This window comes from Neoarius graeffei, chromosome 22 (genome assembly GCF_027579695.1).
Source record: "Neoarius graeffei isolate fNeoGra1 chromosome 22, fNeoGra1.pri, whole genome shotgun sequence".
In the NCBI taxonomy this organism is placed as follows: Eukaryota; Metazoa; Chordata; class Actinopteri; order Siluriformes; family Ariidae; genus Neoarius; species Neoarius graeffei.
Genome location: NC_083590.1, coordinates 1980036 through 2005726, shown reverse-complemented (window position 1 = coordinate 2005726; position 25691 = coordinate 1980036). Strand labels below are relative to the sequence as shown.

The 25691-nt window shown below is 43.6% G+C and overlaps 2 protein-coding genes across 2 annotated transcripts; one reads left to right on the top strand and one right to left on the bottom strand.

Annotated features, from left to right (window-relative positions):
- The first annotated feature begins 771 nt into the window (after window positions 1-771).
- Window positions 772-11906, top strand: fmc1 (formation of mitochondrial complex V assembly factor 1 homolog). Its single transcript, XM_060904185.1, has 2 exons — window positions 772-1103; window positions 11541-11906. The coding sequence occupies exons 1-2, from the start codon at window positions 975-977 to the stop codon at window positions 11742-11744; spliced, it is 333 nt and encodes a 110-aa protein (XP_060760168.1). The 5' UTR covers window positions 772-974; the 3' UTR covers window positions 11745-11906.
- A 2931-nt stretch (window positions 11907-14837) lies between these two features.
- On the bottom strand, window positions 14838-25419 carry wbp2nl (WBP2 N-terminal like). The gene is made up of 8 exons (XM_060904182.1): window positions 25309-25419; window positions 21914-22022; window positions 20076-20214; window positions 16712-16804; window positions 16501-16626; window positions 16203-16268; window positions 15499-15584; window positions 14838-15382 (listed from the first exon to the last, which is right to left on the bottom strand). Exons 1-8 carry the CDS (start codon window positions 25365-25367, stop codon window positions 15326-15328), a joined length of 735 nt encoding a protein of 244 aa, XP_060760165.1. The 5' UTR covers window positions 25368-25419; the 3' UTR covers window positions 14838-15325.
- Window positions 25420-25691: the final 272 nt, after the last annotated feature.

Genomic DNA, 25691 nt, shown 5'->3' with positions numbered 1-25691 from the left:
TTTGCGTAATCTGCATGTCTTTGAACTGTGGGAGGAAACCCATGCAGACATGAGAACATGCAAACTCCACCCAGAAAGGCTGTGAGGTTCGAACCTGGAACTTTCTTGCTGTGAGAAGACAGTTGATAATCACTGTAACACCATGCCGCCCTTTATGATCTCATCTCATTACCTCTAGCCGCTTTATCCTTCTACAGGGTCGCAGGCAAGCTGGAGCCTATCCCAGCTGACTACGGGCGAAAGGCGGGGTACACCCTGGACAAGTCGCCAGGTCATCACAGGGCTGACACATAGACACAGACAACCATTCACACTCACATTCACACCTACGGTCAATTTAGAGTCACCGGTTAACCTAACCTCCATGTCTTTGGACTGTGGGGGAAACCGGAGCACCCGGAGGAAACCCACGCGGACACGGGGAGAACGTGAAAACTCCACACAGAAAGGCCCTCGCCGGCCACAGGGCTCGAACCTGGACCTTCTTGCTGTGAGGTGACAGCGCTAACCACTACACCACTGTGCCGTCCTGCCCTTTATGATATAGTAAAATAATGTTTTAAAAGCTAATTTCTTGGGGGAAAATTAAAAATTTGTCAGATATCAACTGTAATCTAACTGTTCAGACACTCTGGAAGGAGAGTTTGGGAGAGAAAAGTGACCTGGAAAACAGCTCGTCACTGAAACACATGGAGCTAAAACCTGTACTCCAGCCAGCCAGCAGGGGCGCTAGACCTGTGGCGGCTTCATGGAGGAACACATCGATGTGTTCGGTAATCGATTACAATCCCCAAGTGTTTAATCCATTATTGCAGAATTCTCAGCATTCCGGCCTGTTTTCCACAGCACTGCGCTGTTTGGGTCTGTTCAGCACATTAAAGCGGAGAGGGAACTTTTAATCACTCAAAACAGTTTCTGGTCTGATTTACTGCAGAAGGAGAAGAAACACGATTCCTCCAGCTGTCTGATCCAACATGGCCGCCCTCAGCCCAACACTTCGGATATATCGGGGCATTTTAAAAGAGCTCAGATATTTAAAAGGCCCGGAGTATAAGGACACAATGGCGTTCAGTTATATGGTGGAACACTTCCGGAAAAACCAGGTAAGCTCTGAGGCAGTTTAAAGCTGAGGTAAATGTGTTATTACTGTTTGTTTCGCTGCTGACCTTCATGAGTCTGAGGAGAAACTCGCTAAACTCACCGCCACTGCTCGCTTTATGTGGAACTATTAATTAAATAAACTAATTTACTGTAAAATATTTTAATTTCGGATTCGAAATACCTGCCTGTGTTCGAGTTTATGAGCTGTATCTGTTAGCTAATGCTAATGACCGCCTTGGACTTGTCTAGCCTCTCCAGCACAGCGCGCGCCGGGCAGTGTTTAATCTGTCATAGCAACGGCGCATGCGCGCGCTCTCTCACTGCCTCGCGCCTGGACGCGCTGAGGTAAAATAAATGCTAATCGGCTAACAAGCTAAACCGGCCTCATGCGCTGCTAAATAATGTGTAAAGAGTTTATTACCACAGGGTTTTACACAGGTTTGGGATTTAAAAACAGGCTCCATCCCAAAACACGAGATATGTATAATACTGTATTAAAATAATAATAATACGGCGCCACTGCAGTGTTTTCTCACAGAGGGTTTGATGAATCCCTGCTGGAGTAAATCATCTGAAACCATTAAAAAGTCTCTCCTCATGAGTTAATGTACGGAGCCGTAGAGGGGACATGGTGAATAAAAAAAGAACAAAGCGTGGGAACGACTTATAAGGCGTGTGCACGAGATATTAATGCGCGCGCACGAGTTATAACCCGTGCGCACGCTTTGCGTTAAGGCGTGCGCTCGGGTAGTTAAAAGTGAGGGGACGAGTTACAAATCGTTCCCTCGCTTTCATTAAGGCGTGTGCACGAGATATTAAATCGTTCCCTCGCTTTCATTAAGGCGTGAGCACGAGATATTAATACGTGCGCTCGAGTTATAAAGGCGTGCGCACGGGTTATTAAAAAGTGAGGGAACGTCTTAAAACGCGTTCCCTCGGTTTATATCCAAGGCGTGGGAATGATATCCTATGTCGTTCCCTCGACTTATTAAAATATTCCCACAATGTCCTTGTTTTCGTTGATCTCGTTGCCTACACACACACACACACACGTACACACAGGCTGTAGGTCACCATGGTAGCTCCGGAAATACTAGACGCTATTTTATTATATTTTAATACTGGACTCAGATACACAGAAATCCTCGATGCACTTGCATCCCAATATGGCTTTATTATAAGTCTGAGACACCTCAAGAGAGTTCTGAGAGAGAATGGGCTTCGCCGTCGTAGTTTTTCTGACCTAGGAACGACTATAGATAGCCCAGGTCGCCTCCACGGGTACCGCTGGATGCACGCAAAGTGCCTGGAACATGGCATTCAGGAAAAAACAGAGGATGTACGGATTATCCTTCAACTGCTGGACCCAGAGAGTGTTGCGCTACGCCGTCGTCGTACACTTCAGCGCAGACAGTACTTTTCCAAAGGACCCAATTTCATTTGGCATGTCGATTCTTATGACAAACTAAAACCGTTCGGAATCTGCATAAACGGATGCATAGACGGGTTTTCCCGTAGGATCGTCTGGCTGAAAGCCGCACACACAAGTAGTAACCCGCGAGTGATTGGCAGTTACTATGTGGATGCAGTGGAGAGGTTAGGTGGATGCCCGAGAATCGCACGAACTGATTTTGGAACTGAGAATGTGACTGTGCGAGACATCCAGAAGTTCTTCAGGCGTGACGGAGAAGACGACAGGGCAGGGGACCGAAGCTACATCTCCGGGGCCAGCACTGCAAATCAGCGTATTGAATCTTGGTGGGGCCAGTTGCGTAGACAATGGGCTGAATACTGGATCGAGTTCTTCGGAGAGCTGAAGAACTTCTGGATGTCTCGCACAGTCACATTCTCCGTTCCAAAATCAGTTCGTACGATTCTCGGGCATCCACCTAACCTCTCCACTGCATCCACATAGTAACTGCCAATCACTCGCGGGTTACTACTTGTGTGTGCGGCTTTCAGCCAGACGATCCTACGGGAAAACCCGTCTATGCATCCGTTTATGCAGATTCCGAACGGTTTTAGTTTGTCATAAGAATCGACATGCCAAATGAAATTGGGTCCTTTGGAAAAGTACTGTCTGCGCTGAAGTGTACGACGACGGCGTAGCGCAACACTCTCTGGGTCCAGTAGTTGAAGGATAATCCGTACATCCTCTGTTTTTTCCTGAATACCATGTTCCAGGCACTTTGCGTGCATCCAGCGGTACCCGTGGAGGCGACCTGGGCTATTTAGTTGGCTGATGATGAAATCTATAGTCGTTCCTAGGTCAGAAAAACTACGACGGCGAAGCCCATTCTCTCTCAGAACTCTCTTGAGGTGTCTCAGACTTATAATAAACAGAGGTGTCAAAAGTATTACCATTTATTACTCAAATAGAAGTATAGATACTATGGTTTAGAAATACTTTTCATGAAGTAAAAGTATCAACTGAAGCTTTTTACTCAAGTAAAAGTAAAACGTATACTGATTTCTAAACTACTTTAAAGTACAAAAGTAAAAGTAATGAAAGAGGAAAAAATGCTATTAAGGACAAAGGCGCAGCCTAGAAGTCCACATACAGTCCATTCTCCTGACCCATTAAAATGTGTTTCATGGAGCACAAGTAATAATGACTTGTTGTCTGTAAGTGTTGTAATGGTGTAAAACTTCATACCTCAGAAGTAAGTTATCAATACATTTTTATTGAAAATGTATATATTAAAACACACACACACACACACACACACAAACATGTCTCGACCACATCACCCCATCCTACTGATCCACACAGATGGAAAAAAACAACTAAAGTAATACGATTTATTTGAAAAGATTGCAGCATTGTAATGTCCAAAATATTGTATAACGCAATATTTTTGCAGTATGCTGGCAATCATTTTGTGTCCAAAGTTGCATTGCATTCACTGTCTAAACGGCAGTAATAATACAGTATTTGAATGCTATGAATGAATGAATGAATGAATGAATACTACACTAACACTACTGTAAAATTACAGTTTTTTTCTTTTTCATATGGGACGTGCAGTAGAGGCAGCAGGTTCCAGTTAAAATGCAAGAAAAACACTTTCTCATCCCTACTAGTTACTGGCTCACCGAGAGAAGTCAACAGAATGTTTGTGTTCCAGCAATGCGAGGCTGAACACAGGCGAGGAGAGAAAGGGCGGCCGCTGGAATGCCGACACACTACAAGCTAATATAACGTTTACTAAGCTAAGACCTGTCACTTTACTCACTAACCCCCACCAAGATACCATAACTGCGTTTGTAAACTTAACCTGACTCAGAAAAGAGAATGCCGCATGGTTCGGGGGGGGGGGGGGGGATTCCACTCCTGACAAACGAACGAGAGCCCGCAATTTACTAACGGTGTTGAAGTCAGAGCTCTGATTGCTGTGTGCTTGGAGCGCCCTGAGTGGCAGTTTATTAGGTGGACAAAGTAATAGAAGTAATATAAAGATTGGCGCAATGAAATGCAAGTAACGAGACTATTATAAACGTAACGAAGTAAAAGTAAATGCTTGAAAATGTAACGAGTAGAGATAAAAAGTAGGTTGAAAATTATTACTCCAGTAAAGTAGAAAGTATCAAAATTTCTACTTAAGTAAAGTAACGAAGTATTTGTACTTCGTTACTTGACACCTCTGATAATAAAGCCATATTGGGATGCAAGTGCATCGAGGATTTCTGTGTATCTGAGTCCAGTATTAAAATATAATAAAATAGCGTCTAGTATTTCCGGAGCTACCATGGTGACCTACAGCCTGTGTGTACGTGTGTGTGTGTGTGTGTGTAGGCAACGAGATCAACGAAAACAAGGACATTGTGGGAATATTTTAATAAGTCGAGGGAACGACATAGGATGTCATTCCCACGCCTTGGATATAAACCGAGGGAACGCGTTTTAAGACGTTCCCTCACTTTTTAATAACCCGTGCGCACGCCTTTATAACTCGAGCGCACGTATTAATATCTCGTGCTCACGCCTTAATGAAAGCGAGGGAACGATTTAATATCTCGTGCACACGCCTTAATGAAAGCGAGGGAACGATTTGTAACTCGTCCCCTCACTTTTAACTACCCGAGCGCACGCCTTAACGCAAAGCGTGCGCACGGGTTATAACTCGTGCGCGCGCATTAATATCTCGTGCACACGCCTTATAAGTCGTTCCCACGCTTTGTTATTTTTTTATTCACCATGTCCCCTCTACGGCTCCGTATTAATGTGCTCCTGGTGGTTTAATCGAATGTTGTTCCTTATTATTGTATTCTGATGTCAGTAATCCACCCCTGAAGGCTCGAATGGTTTCTGGTGGCGTTGATCGTAATGGGAACCTTCAGGGATCAAAGGAAATCCTAATGGAACCATTAAACCTGTTCCCATTAAACCTGTTCCCATTAAAGCAGAACTGAAGTCAGTTTTAAACTTTCTTTATTTCTTAATTAACGTGTTTTCAGTTTTAGTAATCTTATATCGTGACTCAGCAATTAATTGCAATTAAATATTATACTTATCGGCCTATTCGGTTTTTAGCCACATTGAATTTAAGAAGAAGAAGCCTTTATTAGTCACATGCACACTTCAAACACAGTGAGATTCATCCTCTGCATTTAACCTATCTGAAGCAGCGAAGACGCGCACACACCCAGAGCAGTGGGCAGCCACACCACAGCGCCCGGGGAGCAGTCAGGGGTTAAAGTGCATATCACGGGTAAATTCAGGAGCAAGATAAATGTAATTCTCCTATTTTATATTAAACTTTGGTCAAATATCTGTCACATTCTGCATGCTCTGCAATATTTTACCTTGTGCAATACCAGAAAAATTCAGTTGAAATCAAGCCGTTTGAGGCGAATTGGTCCACCTCTGAAAAAACTTGGCATTTGGATTTCCCACCAAACATTGATTTTCATGATGTCGCGTGCGGGACGCGTCCCTCTGAATCCTACGTCAGCACTGGTTTGTTTATGAGAAAACGACCTGGTGGTTTTCTGCAAATTTCTTCAACGTTATCATGTAATTATTAAAATGGTTAACAGATGTATCGTAGGATGGTGTAGCAACACCAATCATGATGGGATTAGTACTCATCGTTTCCCAAAAGACTGGGCCATGAGAGAGAAATGGGAGCGCTTGGTCTACACAGGCTGTGCACTGAAACCGTGCAAAGCTCACGCAGCCTGCTGGCGCTTCCGCAGGTAACGTCACGAATCTGGCTCCAGACTTCCTTGGGATTTTTCCAGATATTTTATTTTTTTCTGCTGTAGACAGATGGCCTTGTGCAAAATTACCCTTCTGGATGAGTGTGTAAAGGGACATACTTTCATATATTAAAAAAAAAAAAATTGGTCCAGGATATGCACTTTAAGTACCTTGCTCAAGGGCACCTCAGCCCAAGGCCGCCCCATGTTAACCTACTGCATGTCTTTGGACTGTGGGGGAAACCAGAGCACCCGGAGGAAACCCACACAGACACGGGGAGAACATGCAAACTCCACACAGAAAGGCCCTCGCCGGCCACGGGGCTCGAACCCGGACCTTCTTGCTGTGAGGCGACAGTGATGACCACTACACCACCATGCCGTCCAAATTTTGTTCGTTTGGTCCACGGCAGGCGTTATCCGCACGATCTTCACAAGGCTTGTGTGAGACTTTGAAACGTGAAGTGTCAGCCAGGTGTCAGTGCCGCCATTTTGAAAACTCTTTTCCAAACAAAATATTGCACAAAAATGAGTTTAAATGACGATTACTGTCTACTTTTTTCAAACTTTCCTGATTGCTATCAAAACAAACAAAACTTCCGGCTTGATTACATCAGCATTCGAAAGAGGGCGCGTGCGTCTTTTGACAACCCGTGTCTGAAATCGCTCTATATTGAGGTATTTCACCTGACGTTACAGGGTCACGTGACGCCCCGGTGTCCGCTATTTTGGACGTCAAGCTACATACTAACGCTGCAGACAGAGAGGGCGAACCGGCTTGAAAAAAAACGTGTTACAGACACCTAGAATAGATTTTGTCAGTTAGCACTCTATAAATAACCATGGTGTTTGCTTGTTGTGCTGTGGGCTGCCACAACAGACAGGGACAGCGTGCAGGACGCTCCTTTTACCGGTTTCCTACTGACCCAGACAAGAGGGTCAAATGGATTGCAGCTATGAAGAGACAGGATTGGGAGCCAACTTGCGCTTGTCTCAGAGCGCGGATCTTTTTTTTTTTTTTATATTGAAAGTATCAAGTCATTACAAAACAAGTAGATAAAGTGACATCAGACATAAAACGCAATAACAGAGGCTAGAAAGAAACGGGACAGAAAGAAACAGGGAAATTATGTAAAAAGAAAGAAAGAGGGAAAAAAAAGAAAATAAAAAGAGCACGGATCTCCAAACACATGAGAAGCCTATCTTACGCACATATCACGCGGACTCCACACACGCATCGCGTCTGAAGTCATAACTCATCAGGGGAAATCGTGTCCGCATTGGCATGTTCAAAAAACAACCTCGCGTCAACAATGATACCACACGCAAGAAAAAAAAAACCAGTCAGGCTACTCAACAACCAACCTGGCAGCAGCAGTCGTTGTCATGTAAACACAACACTTCGGATATGCAAATGCTTCCCGTTACACACGATTGCTATGTCAATAAACATCATTTCGCCAATATTTTAGAGACCCCCCAACATTTCCCAAATCATGTTTTCAAAGGATCTCATGTCTGTTTCAGGGGATCTCGGATCCCCCGAGTAACAAGACAGTGTTGTGAACATAGCCTACCTTGTACCGTTTCAAACTGCTGGGGTCATCCTTCATCAAACTGTTGACTTCTGTCGACAACCTTGGCTCCATACCAAGGCTGGGTACAGTGTTTGTGATAAAAGACAGATCCAATTTAACACAAATCACAGCTTACTTTCTTGTTAAAATGTGCAAAGGTCTCCACCATCTCATACTGCCTTGCACTGAAGGACTTAAGCGTGCCGTCCAAAATGGCGGCATCACGTGACTTGGTCACGTGAGTGAAATACCTCAATAGGGCACTGTATAGCGAGGATGCCATTTTGTAGTGCTGTCCAAAACCTTAGTGAGGAGTAGTGTATAACGATGGTCACTAACCAAAGCAATATATCGCCTCATGCATTGCGGTCGCACTGAAATAAATCAAATTAAAAGTCTCAAATGTGATTTAATAAAGGGCAAAGAAGAAAGTGTTCAGCCTTGATTTAAAGAACTGAAAGCTGCAGGTACTTTGTATTGATTAACGTGTGAAATGCGCTCAGTATAATATGGATTTATCACAAACACACGCATGTATTTATTATTTTGAAACCCACCAGCCGGCTGATCTTGCACGTTTTAATTGTGCGACAGTAATGACGTAAATACCAGCGCGACGGACTAGTGTCCGAAAGAGTTTTTACATTTTACCAATGAGCCCACTGTATAGTCCTCTATATAGTAACTCCCTATATAGGGCGTAGTGAACGAGTGAGCGATTTCAGACACAGTTGGTGACTTTGATTTCCGCTGTACGTTTTACTTCCGTCCTACAATGTCTCGCACAGGTCTCAGCGAATCTCATTTACGGCCATTGCTTTGACATATGGACTGATATATTACAGGGCAGATTTCAAACACTCATAACTTGCTATAGCAGCGACAAAATAGCCATCAAAAATGCACTCATATTTAATAAAATGAGAAATAGAATTTTGATGATAAAATTTGCCTTCAGTTCCGCTTTAAGGTCCATTACATAATGGGGACGTCAGGGGTATTGGTGAAGGATTGTCGTGAGCGCCAGTTGAGTTGGAATATCTAGTGCTAGTACAGAGAAGTACAAAACTTGTTTTTATGACTGAATTGTAGTTGTGTGTGTGGAGTACACTACAGAGTATACACTCCATTTAGTTCACTATTTATCCGATTTGGAGTTATTTCTCTCCCACGTAGTGTCTGAGATGTTTACTTCCTCACTATTTTAGTTAACTGACTAATCCAACGTGGTGACTTATTTTAACTTTCACATTAGTTACAAATCAGATTTGAAGTGTTGGATTATAGAGCAGCGGCGACAGTTATCAACAGTCCATAATTATCGACACCTTTTCAGATTTACCAATAAAAAACATTTTTACAAAGTTGAGTTTCAGTTCCAACAATTTTTGGTTAATTAATCAACCGGAAGGCCCCTCCCCCTTTGATCTTGTCGTCTGATGATGCAGCTCGTTACCCGAGATGGAATTTTTTTTAGCATGATCAGCAATTTGAGGAAACTCGGGACATTATCATCGCAGGTAATCATGGTGGAAAGATCATGGACATGATTTTACTGATCAAATTCACCAATACTTCATGATCTTGTCAAAACCTACTTTGTTTCTTACTCTTTCATTTGGCAGTCGCCATTTTGCATCTAAACGCGCGTTCGAGAAGTCGTGCGAGGTGTCGATAATCGTGATTACTTTCACCGGTGTCCACCATTATCGACACCCTGTGGAATTAAGGGACATTTACAACTGTTATGGATCAATTTTGTGCAACATTGATGAAGTACTTTAAAAATGGATTTTTTCTGATTCATAACAGAATGGAATGTTTATAGAGTATTTGGACTCCGATTGCAATAAATAGAATTAGATCAGAATTAAATTCCTAGCAAAAAATTTACATGCTTGAAATATTCAGATTTTTCTATCCATTCAGATTTTTTTTTTTTTTGCGGTTTGTTGTAAATATCTACCACATATTATAATATCAGTAAGACATTTTATATATTTTTTTAAAATAAATGATCATCTGGGGGCGGCACGGTGGTGTAGTGGTTAGCGCTGTCGCCTCACAGCAAGAAGGTCCTGGGTTCGAGCCCCGGGGCCGGCGAGGGCCTTTCTGTGTGGAGTTTGCATGTTCTCCCCGTGTCCGCGTGGGTTTCCTCCGGGTGCTCCGGTTTCCCCCACAGTCCAAAGACATGCAGGTTAGGTTAATTGGTGGCTCTAAATTGACCGTAGGTGTGAATGTGAGTGTGAATGGTTGTCTGTGTCTATGTGTCAGCCCTGTGATGACCTGGCGACTTGTCCAGGGTGAACCCCGCCTTTCGCCCGTAGTCAGCTGGGATAGGCTCCAGCTTGCCTGCGACCCTGTAGAAGGATAAAGCGGCTACAGATAATGAGATGAGATGAGATGATCATCTGGATGTCGATAATTGTGGAACGGTGTCACGTGATCTGGTACGGTAAGTAATCGGGAATCAACTCATTTTTTTTCCCAGTGGAAGTTTGAGTAATTATTAATGTACAATTTGCATATTGACAGTCTCTTCTACTTTTCCAGTGGCCAAAAGATCGTTAAGGTGTCGATAATTGTAGCCGCCGCTCTAGTTACCAATTATTTACTGAAGGTGAAGTGAATATTGATGAAAAATACCTGAGATGAAGTCAAGGTTCTTATTTCCTGATATTCACCGAGCCTGAGGCGGATAATCTTCTTGGTTTAAATACACTGGTGACTTATTAAAAAAAAAGTTCATTATTTCAAACTTCAAAATCTTCATGTAAATGTAATAAAGGTACAGTGCAGACTTGTCACTTATCTCTGCCGAGTCACATAAAATATTTTGTTTTGAAACTGATAAACTAAATCACAATCCCACCTGACCTTTGAATAGCTTTAGACCAAACGTCACAGCATCTTTGGTGCTTTTAGGAACAGCATTTTCTTTCATTTGTAATTCTTCCTCACTTACGGTGACAGTGATTGGCTGCCATTTTGCTGAGTCGCTCAAGAGATTCAGACTATTTCTCGATAATCACCTCCGTATTTATCCTAAAATGTTTTGTAATACAGAACTTGTTTTATAACGGAGTCCCTGTGAAGCATATAAAACTAGACGGGCCCTCTGGGAGCACAGACCTTCACCAAGGACAAGTCGACTTTTCATTGATGTGCAAATCTGTAACTGCAACCATTTTGTCTGGATATACTGGTACCAGTGAATGTGGATTGTGATATGGGGTCATCTTATTTCTACATTGGCTTTGTTTTTTTTTTTTGCAATTGAACTTCTGCATCATCTGGATTTGAGTGCAGACTTCCGGCAAGGCCAAATGCTGTATCTTGCAAATCTTAGCGAAAGTAATAATACATTTGGGGATCCATCTGGTGACTCGGATCTGCTCTATAATTTAATGGGTTCTTCCTCGGCCCATGTGACACCATTCCTCCAAGTTTCATGGAAATCAGGCCGGTAGGTTTTTCGTAATCCCGCTTACAGGCATACAGACAGATGAACAAATTCCACTGAAAACAATCTTGGCAGCGGAAACTAGCATTATCATTAAGGCTAAGTCTTAAATCGCTACCTGTTCATATGAAATGTGTTCCACAGTAGACGTCCATGTGGCCTGTGGTGTAATGTTCCATGTGTGTGTGCATGTATAGGTGACCAGTGAGCGTCACTGCCGTGCTCAGAGAGAGGCAGTCCATGCGTCCCACACATACCTGTGTCTATTAGAGTCAACACGGCGTCATCGGGAGCTGCATAATCAGTACCATGGGAAAGGAGAGCGCCCCCCAGAGGAAGTGGCCCACCTCGTGGGATTGCGCTTACCCACACAGCCTGGTGGTAAAGGCTGGGAGGAGTGAGGGACTGAGTAAAGAACGGAGACCAGGTGGAGGACTGGCACTCAGACTTCCTATAAATGTATTATGTTCGTGTTGTGTGTGTGTGTGCGCCAATTTGTAAACATTCATCTTCAAATAAAACGTTTGTTGACTTCTAGTGTGAATTAAAACAGATGAATCTTAGGCTACAGCTCGCAGTGGGTTATTGATGAAAATGTTTTGGTGGCGATGTTTCCCTGAGCTTCAGGAAGTATTCCCAAGCCCACCTGCGAGTATTCCCTGCTTAGTTTTCCAATGAAAACATCAAGTTTCATAATATACATCGAAGTTTTTGGCCACTCATGAGGCAGAGACACACCAACAAACAATTCATGAAGCTCAGAGAAAATTCGCCGTGTATCACGATTGGTGGCGATGCTACCACATTTTCATCACCAAGTATTCACAAACTCATCACAAGCTACAGTGTGAGCGGAGCCTCAGCAAGCATTCACTTTCACACTTCCCACAGTTTATAAATGAGCACCAAGGTTTCCCTCAGAGTTTGCAGAAACTGCATTTAATCACTAATATTCTATCCACATTCACTGGATATGAGCAACCATGTGCTCTGATTGGCTACTCTACTACTAGGATATCAGCTCAGAGAGAGAAACAAAATGGAGTGAGTTGCTGAACCAGCCAAGGATGAAATAAAAACTTGAAAACCCCAAAAGATATTTAAAGCATATACGCAGAACCATGGCCTCACTTTCGTTTATAAATGCCTTGAGACCTCAAGAATGGCGCAGGAATAGTTTTAAGCGTTAACAAATCTAATATAGTCATTTTTATGATAAAAGTGATTTATATAGGTAGCGGTCTGAGTGAATGACCTTGACGTCCGTGACATCACCGCAGGAAGTCTATCGGTCTTGTCGCCATTTCCACTATACTAAAACACAGCTGACGGCAACTCCGATCCTCCATTTTGAGCTAATTTATCACCATGCCACGTAGATGTGTTGCTGCACCCGCCAGCAACACGACAGAAGGTGGATTTACATTGCATTCATGGCCCAAGAATGTTCAAACTGCAAAGATTTGGACATGTTTTGCGAGAAGTTCATGGGCACATTGGGCGCCTACGAAGTGGTCTCTCCTCTGCTCTGAACATTTTACTGAAGACTCGTACGAGACCTCTGATCTGTTGAGGAGCGTTGGCTACAAGTCCATATTGAAAGAGGGTGTAGTACCAACAATTAAAGAAAACTACAAGAAATTTATTTTATTTTAAAAGGAAAGCAAGTTCAGTTGCACCAGTCCTCCCAGAGTGAGCTGAAGGTTGTTGGTAAAACCCGGGACGGAACATGACCTCCCCGCAGTTGTTGCTAAAACCGGTGATGTCCCGTCCCAGGTTTTAGTAATTGCCTGAGCCGAGCAGTAATGGCAGAGTACTCAGTATGTAGAAAATGGAGAATGAGTGGAGCAGCCGTCTAATTTCCGTGCTGGATATTGCTGCCATCTCGCCCTTCCGTGGAAGAAGTGAATGAACAGAACGAACAACTGAAAGTCAGATTGTTTCAAAAACGATCAGCCTTCAAGAAGCGAGAACGCAGACGGGTAAGCTCCGACTCATTTGGATTAAAAAAAAAAAAAACCCACGTTGTTTACCTGCATTTAGATTAATCCATGTAACTTGTATTGTGTTTAAGTTAGCAGTATGAGATTATTTAATTTGCTTCAGAATGTGATTGTCTCAGTTCATCTGATTATTTAATGAGCCTTTTACGTTTTATCAGTGAAAATGCATGCATGTACATTGCATAAAAGTTATAGCACCCATCCTGTTTTAATGAGAGTCAACCCACAATCAATGAAGTCAAATCAGTCTTAGTTGAGCGAGTCGGTAACGCTATTTCTTACTTTCACCATAATTTTTTATTTATATGACTTTGGTCTATAGCTGTAAAAGGCCTCGGCCTTAAAACCGGTTCCTGCTGTGACGTCACGCACTCAGGGCTGGCTGGCTCAGCGGGGCAGTGCCAATCACAACTTTGCGGTCGATTTTAACTCTCAAAAATATTTTTTTTTTTATTCCCATTTATGCAGCATACAAGAGTCAAGGATGGGGATACTATCCACTCAAATTTATTTAAAAAGAAAGGTTCTGCCTATCTGCTTTTAAAGAAAGTTAAAAAAAAATTTAAGTACTTGATGGTAAGAACATTTTTTTCCCCCCCAAGAATTATAGCATTTTTCCCAAATTGCTAGTCATTCTGCTGGTTTGTTTACATTCTTCGTCTTTGCATTAAAACACGTTTATTTTTTTAAGACTGGTTCAAAAGCTCAAAAAAAGTTTGAAAATTTCAGAACTGAAATGTCTAAGGAAGAATTAAACATCAAAAGCTATTTTATACTTCGGCACGACAGCAAGATGCCACTTTCTACAAAAAACCCCGACATAGGTTAAGTCCGCCCGAGCAGAAATTTTGTTGAGGTTTTGTAGAAAGTTTTTATTTGTAGAATTTGCAAGAAATATAGTCCATTTCTCAAAATCCAGTGACTATGGATAGAATAAAAGTTATTCCACTCGCTCATTGTACATGGATTATAGCTACGCGCCTTGTTGGCTATCAGCTCATGTATGACTCAATTTCATGGAATAATTTACAAAAAAAAAAAAAAAAATTTAACCTTAGTGGATAAACTTTCATAACTGATGTGATGAATCAGTTCTTTCATTTTCTAGTTTCTCTGTTCACGTAGGATTATATACACTAATAAATAACTTGTTCTAAATTAACGTGGCTATTTTTGGTTTTGTAGAAATGCTGATTATGCCTATAATGAAAAATAGGTCATGTATTATCATATTACAAATTTAAAACACATACAAGGAGTGATGTTTAAATGTCTTAGTTCCACACTGCTAAGCAGAAAACAGCAGGAACATGTCAAACAATTTTTCATTCTCAAACTTACTCAACAGGAAACAGTGTTTTGTGTGTCGAAGTGTTTTATATAAATTGGATCAATTGATTTGTCCGATTTACAATTCATCTTCATTAGTGTATGTGGTTAGACTGGCCGTCCTTCCTCCAGCAGCATCATGTAACAAAACAGCCAGAACACTTCGGAATCTAAGATATTTATTGAGTTATTGATTCATCAGTAATTTTAATCCAGTAGCTGCAAATCTGAGAAAGTCATTATGAACAAAGGAAAGCGTACAGGTGTGTTCTCTCAGAGGAAAAACACAAATTTACTAGGAATATTAAAGTTACTGATTGTGCTATTGTTTTGCTACACAAACCGCCATGAAAACGTCACAAAGCAGCGAATCTAACAGCAGCCGAGAAGCATTTAATGATTTTATATGCTCGTTAACTAATAAACATTTGATTAAAAGTGAGAAGGTGCAGAAAAGCTGAATTAGAAAAACTTCGATTATAAACAACACACATTCCATCCATCCATCACTCACACAGAGGAAAATGAGATATACAGGTATGTATAATACGGTTTGCTCGGGTTCTAATATCCAGTACGAGCCAAATCTGAGAAAAATCTGTGATGTCATAACCATGCAGTCATGTGACTTCACAGGAAGGGGTGGGGCTTTAGTTGTTTTTCTTATCAGGCTGGTTCTGAGGAGGATAGTACGGAGGAGGCTGATCCTGAGAGAGACAGAGAGGTCAAAGTTAGCGGTGGTGTGTGTACCTAAAGTTGTCATGGCAACACTAACGCTTCTAGGTGATGTACTATTAGACTGTGTATGATGGGATGTATGTACCATCGGCATGTAGACGTTGTGCGGGTTGGTGGGATTGTAGTAAGCGCTGCCAGCTGCCTCGGCCGCTTTAGTGTTACCAGGAACAACTGAGAGAGAAAAATAAATAACGTTAAGGCCTTTACACACTCGGGCTGCTTTTTGTGCCATTAATTAAGCACATTGATTTTTTTTTTCCCAAACTGTTGTTTTTGTCACAAATACATGAGTCAAAAGCCCCCCCCCCGCACAAAAGGTGGATTTATCCGACTGAAAGACCACACTCGATTAAAAATAGGAATAAAGTTCCACATTATTTCACAACACCATGAAGGCTGCGCCATTTCTTGCTGTCCAGCATCCCGTCTCCTCTTCAACTCTAATGAGATTATAAAATTCTCCATGTTGTCCTCTGTACCCAAAACTTCCTCTTTCTTCAGCACATGACCATAATTATAGTCTTCATCGCTGCGAGATGACTCGCTCGTTCCCTCAGGACATTACGGACCGGCTCAGTGCGAAACAAGCACAAAATACAACGAGAAAGGGTTTAAATCAATATTAAGAAAAAAAAATGCTTCACATCACACTCCGTGTGCGTACTCTATGAGAGTTACACAGTTTCATGTTGTATCTGCTGTGTAAAGATCGTTAGTGTGTCATGTAACGTTTCAACAATAAATGGTAAACAAGTCACATCACAGTAGGCATGCATGTGCGTGAGATACCTGGAGGAGGGTTCCAGTTCTGAGGAGGTCCAGGGTATGGAGGAGGTGGAGCCATGTAGGGTGGAACTGTGGAACGAACACACACACACACAGAGCACATTACACCATCTCCAAAGGAACAGCAGAATGGTCACCATCAAGTCTCATGAAATCTAACAGCAGTTGTGATAGAGTCAGTGTGGAGTCTCCTAGGGATCACCATCAAGTCTCACAGTAGACAGTACCGAGTGACCCAGCGGTCAGGATCTAGTGTCAGTGCTCCGTACGGAGCCTCTCTGTGGTCACCCTGGAGCAGTACCTGGAGCTGCAGGTGGGTAAGGGTAAGGGTTGTAGTAGGGTTGAGGCATTGCTGGACTTGCATAACCGTTCATGTAGCCTGCAGGGGCAAAAGCATTCGCTCCACTCTGTGGGGGGGCACGAGATGCTGAAACACACAACACACACGGTTACTAAAACACACACACGCGTGCACCTCTCCACCCCACCCATCCCATGCACACAGCACTCACCATTGGAGGCCAGTTTAAAGAGGTGCTGTCCAAGCTCAATGGCTCCTCCATTAGGGAAGGACAACTTAAAGTTAGCCTGACCTTCCCAACCACCTGAGAGAGAGAGAGAGAGAGAGAGGGGCATATCAGGTCATTCTATGGAATGGGTGCCATTTGAGTCCACAATATTTGATGAGCTGCATAAGGCATAAAAAGGAGCGAAAATGGTGTTTCAAAAGTTCAAAGCTGTCAATTGAAGTGTTGTTAATTACATAATACAAGAATGATATTCTAAAAGAACATATACTTAAGACCTTTTTAATAAAGGACATGGCTGATTTTGCCAGGTCCGCAACAGCCTGCATGGAATTTGCATCCAACATAAAATTGTGTTTGTATCAAACTTATTTTCAGGATTAAAAGTTAATGTTAAATTGCAAGCACTGCATCACTAATAAAAACTAATTTTTATAAAAAGAAAGTGACGCGTGTCCCTCAGTTTGACTTGCCACCCCATCACGCTTACATTTTCTGCCTATTAAATAAATGCACTGTTGCTTTAAATGACATCACAAAGAGGAAGTGACATCATTTGAACCCTGGCAGGAGCCAAGTTCAAAAGCAGGCAAGTTCCCACGTTATTTGACATTACCGCCTCGCCCTGGGACAGAGTCCACCGGGGGCGAGGTAGTGTTTTCAGTCAGGCTTCTTTTTTTGTAAACGATATTATGGGAAAGCGGCTGGATCAATCTTCATGAAAGTTTCAGGACAGATGGGCGTTGGTCTCACGTAGAACCTCCAACATTTTGGGGGGTCATCCGGTTGAGGTTTTTGTGGCTAAAGCTCCAAATGTATGGCAAGAATGTAACAATTGCGCATCAACAGAATGACATCACGAGATCAACTGTTCATATCGTGTTGTAAGAATGAGTGTCACAATAGCGAGAGTTCCCATGTCCCAAATCACTCCCTACATAGTGGACTATACAGTCAGGTCGCCATTTTGTAGCGCTGTCCAAATGTATAGTGAGCATCATTACACCCTACATAGTGCACTCAAAGTATCTCACAATGCATCACGAAAAGCAGTGCAGCAGCAAAGAACAAGTTATCGTTTAATCAAGGAGCTCACTATATAGTAACTCCCTATAATAGTGAGTAGGGCGTAGTGAACGAGTGTGACTTAGGACACAACATTTGTAACCAATCAGCACTTATTCTGATCAAGTTCGATTACCCGGTCTATTTCTTAATAAACTTCAGAACTAGAAACGAAATAAGAGAAAACTCGTTAGAAACTTTGTCGTATCGGAAGATAATTGGCAGATAAAGATATAAATGAAATCCACCTCGTGGTTCACAGAGGCTACTGATTCAATATCAAGGAAGTGGTGTTTATTTTCCCCACTGAGCTCTACCGCCGGGCCATTTCCGGGAAATAAGAGTTTGGGTCATGGCGACAGCATGTGTCTGTCAGCCTCAATTCAGAGGTTTCAGTTTGGAAAACCATAAGAGGTAAGAGTAGAATAATAAAAGTACAGACACTTGGTATATTTTACTTCTATGATTTTTAAAAATTGCTTAAATTGGATTACGCTTCATTTTTGTGGCTACTGCCTCAGTGCAAAATATATATATGCCATATTTACTGTATGGACATGGGATCAGAAAACTTTTATTTATAAGCAGGAGCCACATGGACCCATAGGGGACCGATTTTTTTTTCACGATATCTTCCTTCATGGCGGCACGGTGGTGTAGTGGTTAGCGCTGTCGCCTCACAGCAAGAAGGTCCGGGTTCGAGCCCCGTGGCCGGCGAGGGCCTTTCTGTGTGGAGTTTGCATGTTCTCCCCGTGTCCGTGTGGGTTTCCTCCGGGTGCTCCGGTTTCCCCCACAGTCCAAAGACATGCAGGTTAGGTTAACTGGTGACTCTAAATTGACCGTAGGTGTGAATGTGAGTGTGAATGGTTGTCTGTGTCTATGTGTCAGCCCTGTGATGACCTGGCGACTTGTCCAGGGTGTACCCCGCCTTTCGCCCGTAGTCAGCTGGGATAGGATCCAGCTCACCCGCGACCCTGTAGAACAGGATAAAGCAGCTACAGATAATGAGAGGAGATGAGATCTTCCTTCATATTCATCATAAGTGCTACTGGGCGAGGTTTGTTTTGCCTGGAAACACTTCTTTATTTGCTGTTATTGTATGTTAGGTAGGATCCATCAAGCTTAACCTCATCACCCCATCATGCACAAGATAGAGAAACTTAATTATTTTTTTAATTAAAAGTTAGTTATTTTAAACTGAATAAGGCTATACGCTAGCTCAGCGAGTTGACCACATTCTGAGCTGTGGCCATTTTAGGGTAAAATTTAAAAAAAAGAAAAAAAAACCCACAACACGTCACACTTTGTGGTGCGACAGGGTGGTAAAGGGTGAGACAGGGTGGCTCTTGTTGCCATTTAAATTTGAAAATGGATTAAATTGGAGCCTAAATGTATAAAGGTATAACGTCTGCCGAGAGTAGGAAAGGTCAAGGGCGTGTTAATGTTTTTGATGGAGGAAAACCACTATTTTCTGTTAACCTTTGATTTGTCTCCCAGTCATCCTCATGCACGCACTCACTCATTCTCCATCTCTCCCACCTCTCTCCATCTTCTCATCCACACACTCATGAGGTCACTCACTTGTGTCTCTCTCACCCACCCACTCTGTGCTTTTCCTTCAGTCACCCTCATCTCTCTCTAATCCACTCACTCAGAATAATTTACTGTCACTCATTCACTTCGTCCCCTTCTCCCTCACACACTCCGTGTCCCACAGCCAATCACTGACTGACAACCAAGAATAAAATGACATTTCAGAATGGTCAGATCACGGCTCCACTAAGTGCTGCTGAAAGAGCGTGGCGATACCGTCCCCACCAGGACGCCGATCCTGAGAGGACGCAAAAGTACTTAGTGTGAGAGCAGCAGAGATGGAGACGTTCTGCAGAAGGGAGGAAGAAGCCAATTAATGATCTTCGTGAGGGAGGCAAACATCAGCTACGGAGGGACAGAACAAAAGGAGGCGAAGGATAGGATGAAGGCTCTCGACACCCCTCCTCAGAGTCCAGATAATATCCAACAATCACTCCCAGGTCTTAATGAAAAGGATATTATTAAGTAGGATTTAATGCATGAGGTGGGAAAATAATGGGATTTTTTTTGGTAGGTTTAATGACGTCTTTCATAATGTGGAGGTCTTTTTTTAAAGTTTGCCCTTGATGAAAATTGCAAAGTGGAAAAGGCACCCATTTCATAGAATGACCCTCTTGTACATTAAAAAAAAAAAAAAAATTATATACATCCTACAGAACTGCAATATCTCCCCCCACACACACACACTTACCACCAGGTTCTGCTTTGATGATGCCCTGGATGAAGTTGGCAGAAAACACAGGCTGTTCAATGCTGCAGTTCTTCATCAGGTAATACGGGAACATGAAGGAGCAGAACTTATCCTTCATATTACTGCTCACAAACACCATCTGCTCACACACACAGTTTAGAGTTCAGTAACTTAAACACACAGGAGCCATCAGTCCACATCACTGCACTGAATATAAACCCATCCTTCAGAAGGAACGTCACACCAACCACACCAGGATTTACTAAACTACAGCACAAGAGCCCAAACACAAACAATGCAGGGTCTGTTTCAGTGTCAGAATAATAAACAGACCACAAAACAAACTCGAGCGTGTCAAGTGCTGAGAAGAGAAGCCTCATGTGGTTCAGGATTAAGTGAATTCTGACTGAAAGTGTTTCTGAAACACTGGACTCGTCTTCAGCAGACAGTGGATTTGGTATCGAAGCACTTTGATAAAACTCGCGTTTACATCCACAATTTTATCCATTTCTGACTGACGAGGCTTTTTTTTTTAGCCCTATTGGGAGTGTTAGAAGAAAGTGAGATCCTGCAGAGTTAAACTAGCTGTTTAAAACAATATCCTGACTAACGTTCTGTAAATAAATCCACTGTACAGTAGTGATGTGATCAGATCACTAATCACGGGGAAACCCGCTGTTCAGTGGGAGTTATCGTAGAGACAGGTTTATTAAAAGGTGCACTCTGTAGGATTTAGAGACCTCTAGTGGTGAGATTTCACACTGCAACCAACTAAACAGCATTGAACCAAAAACCCGTTTACTATTCCTTTTTTTTTTTTTTAAGATATTTTTTGGGCTTTTTTCACCTCTATTGGATAGGACAGTGCAGAGACAGGAAACGAGCGGGAGAGAGAGACGGGGAGGGATCGGGAAATGACCCCGGGTCGGAATCGAACCCGGGTCCCCGGATTCACAGCACGGCGCCCCATCCACCCGAGCCACGACACCCCCACCCGTTTACTATTCCAGCAGTGACGGCGACAGTTCGGTAGAATTTCAGTCAGAAAAAACCTGCAAGTCCTAAACTGAACATCTTTCCGTTAATACAAAACCTACCTGGACCGTACCATTACAATATCAAAACAGGTGGATATTCTACACAAGCAAAAACACTGGTGCAGGGAGTAACCAACTCCAACAGCAACATGAGTATCAGGACCAAACTTCTTTATTATTAGCAAACCTACAGATTTACTGAACGCCGTCAGTCTCTTAAAATGGCGCCGATATTCCTCACCTTCCTTTTGGTGCTGGATTCAACTGTTGCTTGTAAAAATGCAACACACACTCTAGAGCCAGTGTTTGATTTGTCCTTTCTGGGCTACCGGCACAGCACAACATGGCGGCTCAGTAAAAGAGGACCCGCCCCCTATTAGAATGAGCTTTTCGTATCAAAGCTTGTCGAAAACGATTCATAGTTACAAGTGATTGTACACTAATGAAAAACACCCGAGTGTTTCCAGGCAAAACGAACCTCGCCCGGTAGCACTTTCAGGAAGCAGGCTCAGAGCACAAGCTCGTCTACAGAACACACTCCGCAAGATTATCAATTTAAACTTTGAACAGTATTAAAATACGTCAACACCTGAACAAACTGTGTGCATGCGGTTTAGACATGCCTTCCAGCCAACCAATCAGCATTCGCCTGGTACGCAGTATCAAATATATACACAATGTACAGGGAGTTTGTAGGAGGACTGTGTTACATTTACCCATGAGCCTCCTCTCTGGGCTGCGACACGCCAGTGAAAACATGCATTAAGACAGAAGTATAAACCGTGCGTGTGTGTACGTTACCCTGTAAGGCGTGAGGTACACACTGCCCTTCTTGGTCCCCTTGAACAGGTCACTCTTCTGTGTGACATCACTGAAGGACAGCTCCACAGTCTTACAGTCTCTTAGCACGCTGAAACACAGTCAGGTCAAAGGTCAAATCAGGCTTTAAATTCACAGTGAAGGTCAAAATCAACTACGGCTTTAAAGCCAAGAACAGAGTTATGTTACGGCTCATTTGGGTCAGATGTCCGTGTTTAAGCAGGCTTTAGGGTTACACACAAGAGGTCAGGGTTTCTTAGGGTCAAAGGTCAGTCAGTCAGGGGTTCTCAGAGTTGAGGGTTCCACCCTCCAGTCCAACACCCTGGTGTCCTTTCTAGGGAAGTGAACAGATGATGCAGAAGTTCCAGAGTGTGTAAACAGGAGGTGGTGAAATCTGAAATTCTCAGCTCCCCATGAAGTCATCGATTAGGACCTGGCGAGAACCTGAGCTGAGAGAGTCCTCACTTCTCTGCTCTCGCGCCACACTGAATAAGTGATGAGGCTGAGGGAGCGCTGATCCGTTACAGCAGGGTGGAGGACACCATACAGCAGGACCTCCACACACAGAGAGGGGGAGGTGTTGGAGCGTCGCAGAAAAACACAGCCGTGTGCGCATGCATGTGGGGAGATTACACACATTATTTCAGTGGTCTGGAAATTCTCACACACACACTTCCTGAAAACACACATGCTGGTGGATTTACAAAACCTCCTGATCTCAGAACTCAGAGTTACACTGCTACTTCCTCCAGCTAACCCACAGCATAGAACAAACAACAACAACCAACCACCACCTCCTTCACGAATCACTTAAAAACACTAAACAACCCACTCAGCTAACGAAGACATTAAATGATCTAGTGACCCAATTTTTACAAAAATATAGCACACGCGCCTCATCTGATCCGATTTTACATGTGGTGTTAACGCAGTGATGGTCTCTGACTAAACTCAGACACCTGTAGATGTTCGTTAGTTAATTAGACTTTATCCCCAGAGGGAAGGAGTTCTGTTTCAACACTGTACATCAGAGGGGAGAATCGATACGACGCTTTAGACACAACGATGATGTTCATCCTTCAGGGTCAAAGACAACTATGACTTCAGTTTGGTGGGTGGTGGTTGTGGGTCCGGAGGTGACTGATGAAGCCGACCTGGGCTTTGAAGGTATGCCCACGTCATGTATATACGGTTGATGGTGTAGTGGGGGAAGCGATAGTTTGAGCCTTCCACACAGCTCGTTTCTCCTGAGCCTCAGCAATGCATTTCATCTATTGTGGGAGCATAAGCACGAATCAACATTGCATTCTTCTTGCCTCCAAGCAGGAGCTGAAGTGTCATCAGGTGATAGTTGATGCCCTCTTGAAGTTTAGCAAGTTTCTGGGTGAGGTGGGACTTTACAGCAAATCCAATACCTGCCTCTCACCATTCAGTGTTCCTACAACCACTCCAGAAGAAGGTAGAACCACCAGCACATTCCATGACCTGGCCCTTGATCGCTAGATACGTTTCAATGAGGGCAGCTATGTCCACACTGTAGCGAGCCAGCCCCCTGGCGACCAGTGCAGCCCTGCCCAACCTATCCAGCAGAGCACTCCCACCACCCCACCCATTCGCTCATCAGACCCAAACTTGAATTTGAAGTCATCAGCCTCACTCTCTCATCCTGACCTAACTGGGTCTGGGGCAAGACAATCAGTACAGGTGGAGCTAGGTCGAGATGCAGTGGATGGACAGCAGTGTTCTCTCAGTTTTGCACAGTGCCCTGATCGCGCTCCACAAACGCTTGGCTGGGTCCACCTTCCTGCCCAGTGAACCGCTATGTGGTCTCCTCCACGCAGTCTGCCAAGTCCAGTCTTCAGCTGTAACCCTGATCAGAGGAGAGAGGGCTTGCTAGTGCTTGCTCAAGGCACCACCACAGGCTCGTGGAGGGAAGGAGATGCCTTACGACTCCACTGCACAGCGGTCAAGAATGGCACACACCCACTGTCCTCATACAGGTTCTACACTGTATTCCATAGACATTCTACAACAGGGCAGGTCTTCGCTAACAATCACATTCACAGCAAAATGTGGTAACTTTAGTTGCAGTACTCAAGATAATGGTATTAAATAAAAATTTCACACTATATGGGGTATCTTCTCACACACACACAAAAAAAAAAAGCCCATTTTTCTGTTTAACTCTGAACACAACATCTTTTCAGAGGAAAGAAAAGTCAGTAATGGAATTGTCAGAAAAACACAACTAATTTCTTAAAATACAAACCAAGACTTCTCTGAAGCAACGTCACTGTAATTGAGGTGATCTTTAAATATGGCTTTCAGTACATTTTGCCTCAGATTCCATACGTTAGCAACATCTTAATCGTTTCATAATTGTGGCCTCTCTGCTGAAGAACTGCACTACACGATCCACACCACACCCTCTCCAGCACACAGGAGCCCAGGATCTCCGATCATGTCCACAACCCTACAGTTGGCGTCACCTTCCAGGAGATCTTATTCACCAGGTGTAGGCGAATTTGCTCAACCAGAAGGAGCACGCAGCCCTGCGCCATCCAGACCTGTTGGTCTACTGGAGACGACTCTCCAACATGTTCCCCAGCTGGTAGGTATGTCGGGAAACCCCTGTTTGAAGCTGGAACGACAGCTGGAGAACTTTCTTCAGTGCTGATGCATGGAGCAGCCATGCTGGATTTTCAGATCAGGGTTGTCCATATCATGAAGAGGAGATGATGTTCCTCAGCGAGTCACCCTGTTTAGGGCTGTGGGAATCACTAAAATGAGACCTTCTGCACCTCATGGACCTGCATCTGCACTCAGACAGCAGCTCAGTGGAGCAGAGACACTGAAGGAACGCGTTCCAGCATCAGTTTTCAACAACTTCTGTAATTATTAATGGGACTGGAGCTTGTTTAGAGTGATCTGGATTAGATTAGAAGATACTGGAGTATTTCTGTTCAGGTTAGTGATGAAATAAGATCAGACAGACAGACAGACCCCATGTGGGTGTGACAGACAGACAGACAGGTGAAGTGTTGTGTTGTTATGCTAGTCAGCTTGGCTAGTCAGTTAGCCAGCTAGCTTTATCTTGACAGCTAGCTAGCCGGGATTTATTTGCAAAATAAATCCATAACTAAAATCAGATCCAAATAAAAGCATTCCTGACATATTCACACACAACACACTGAAACTCGGAAGTTTAGAAATAAACCCTGCCGGTTAGCATGTGTGCTAAATAAGTGCGCTGTAGAAACCGGAAGTGCTGCGACCTGACGCAGCGAACTAAACATGAAATAACTGCTGTATAATAATCTCCCGAGTTTAGAGAGAGCGGAGTGTTAGAGAAGCGAGCAGATCCGAGCCCCTCTGACCTCTCGGTGTTGTTGATCAGAGCCCCTCCCTGAGGAGAATGGTTCCTGTTGAGCGCCATCTTCTCTCTGCGCCGCGAGCCGCTCCGCCCCTTTATACAGCCTGCTGACCGACCGGCCCCGCCCCAAACCCCGCTCCGCCTCTTTATACAGCCTGCTGGCCGAGCGGCTCCGCCCCAAACCCCCGTCAGTGTGAATGAAGTGCACTCGGTAGGGCGCAGAGCCGCGCGCCTCAGTGCAGGGAGCGCAGGGAGCGCTGAGGGGTTTGGGCTGCGGCCCGGGGCACTGCGCTCTCTCTCCCTGCTGAGGGAATCAACACCACACAACTTTCTAACTACATTTTTATTTAAACACGTTTTAATAGAGTCTTAATATCACAGCTGGAT

Bases quoted from the DNA above. Each gene is read 5' to 3' on its own strand.
- fmc1 (XM_060904185.1), top strand. From the start codon at position 975: ATGGCCGCCCTCAGCCCAACACTTCGGATATATCGGGGCATTTTAAAA. The intron at 1,104-11,540 runs GTAAGCTCTGAG...GTGCATGTATAG, and splicing joins AACACTTCCGGAAAAACCAG to GTGACCAGTGAGCGTCACTG.
- wbp2nl (XM_060904182.1), bottom strand. From the start codon at position 25,367: ATGGCGCTCAACAGGAACCATTCTCCTCAGGGAGGGGCTCTGATCAAC. The intron at 16,627-16,711 runs GTGAGTGCTGTG...TGTGTGTTTCAG, and splicing joins CTTTAAACTGGCCTCCAATG to CATCTCGTGCCCCCCCACAG. The intron at 15,383-15,498 runs GTACATACATCC...TGTCTCTCTCAG, and splicing joins ACAACGTCTACATGCCGATG to GATCAGCCTCCTCCGTACTA.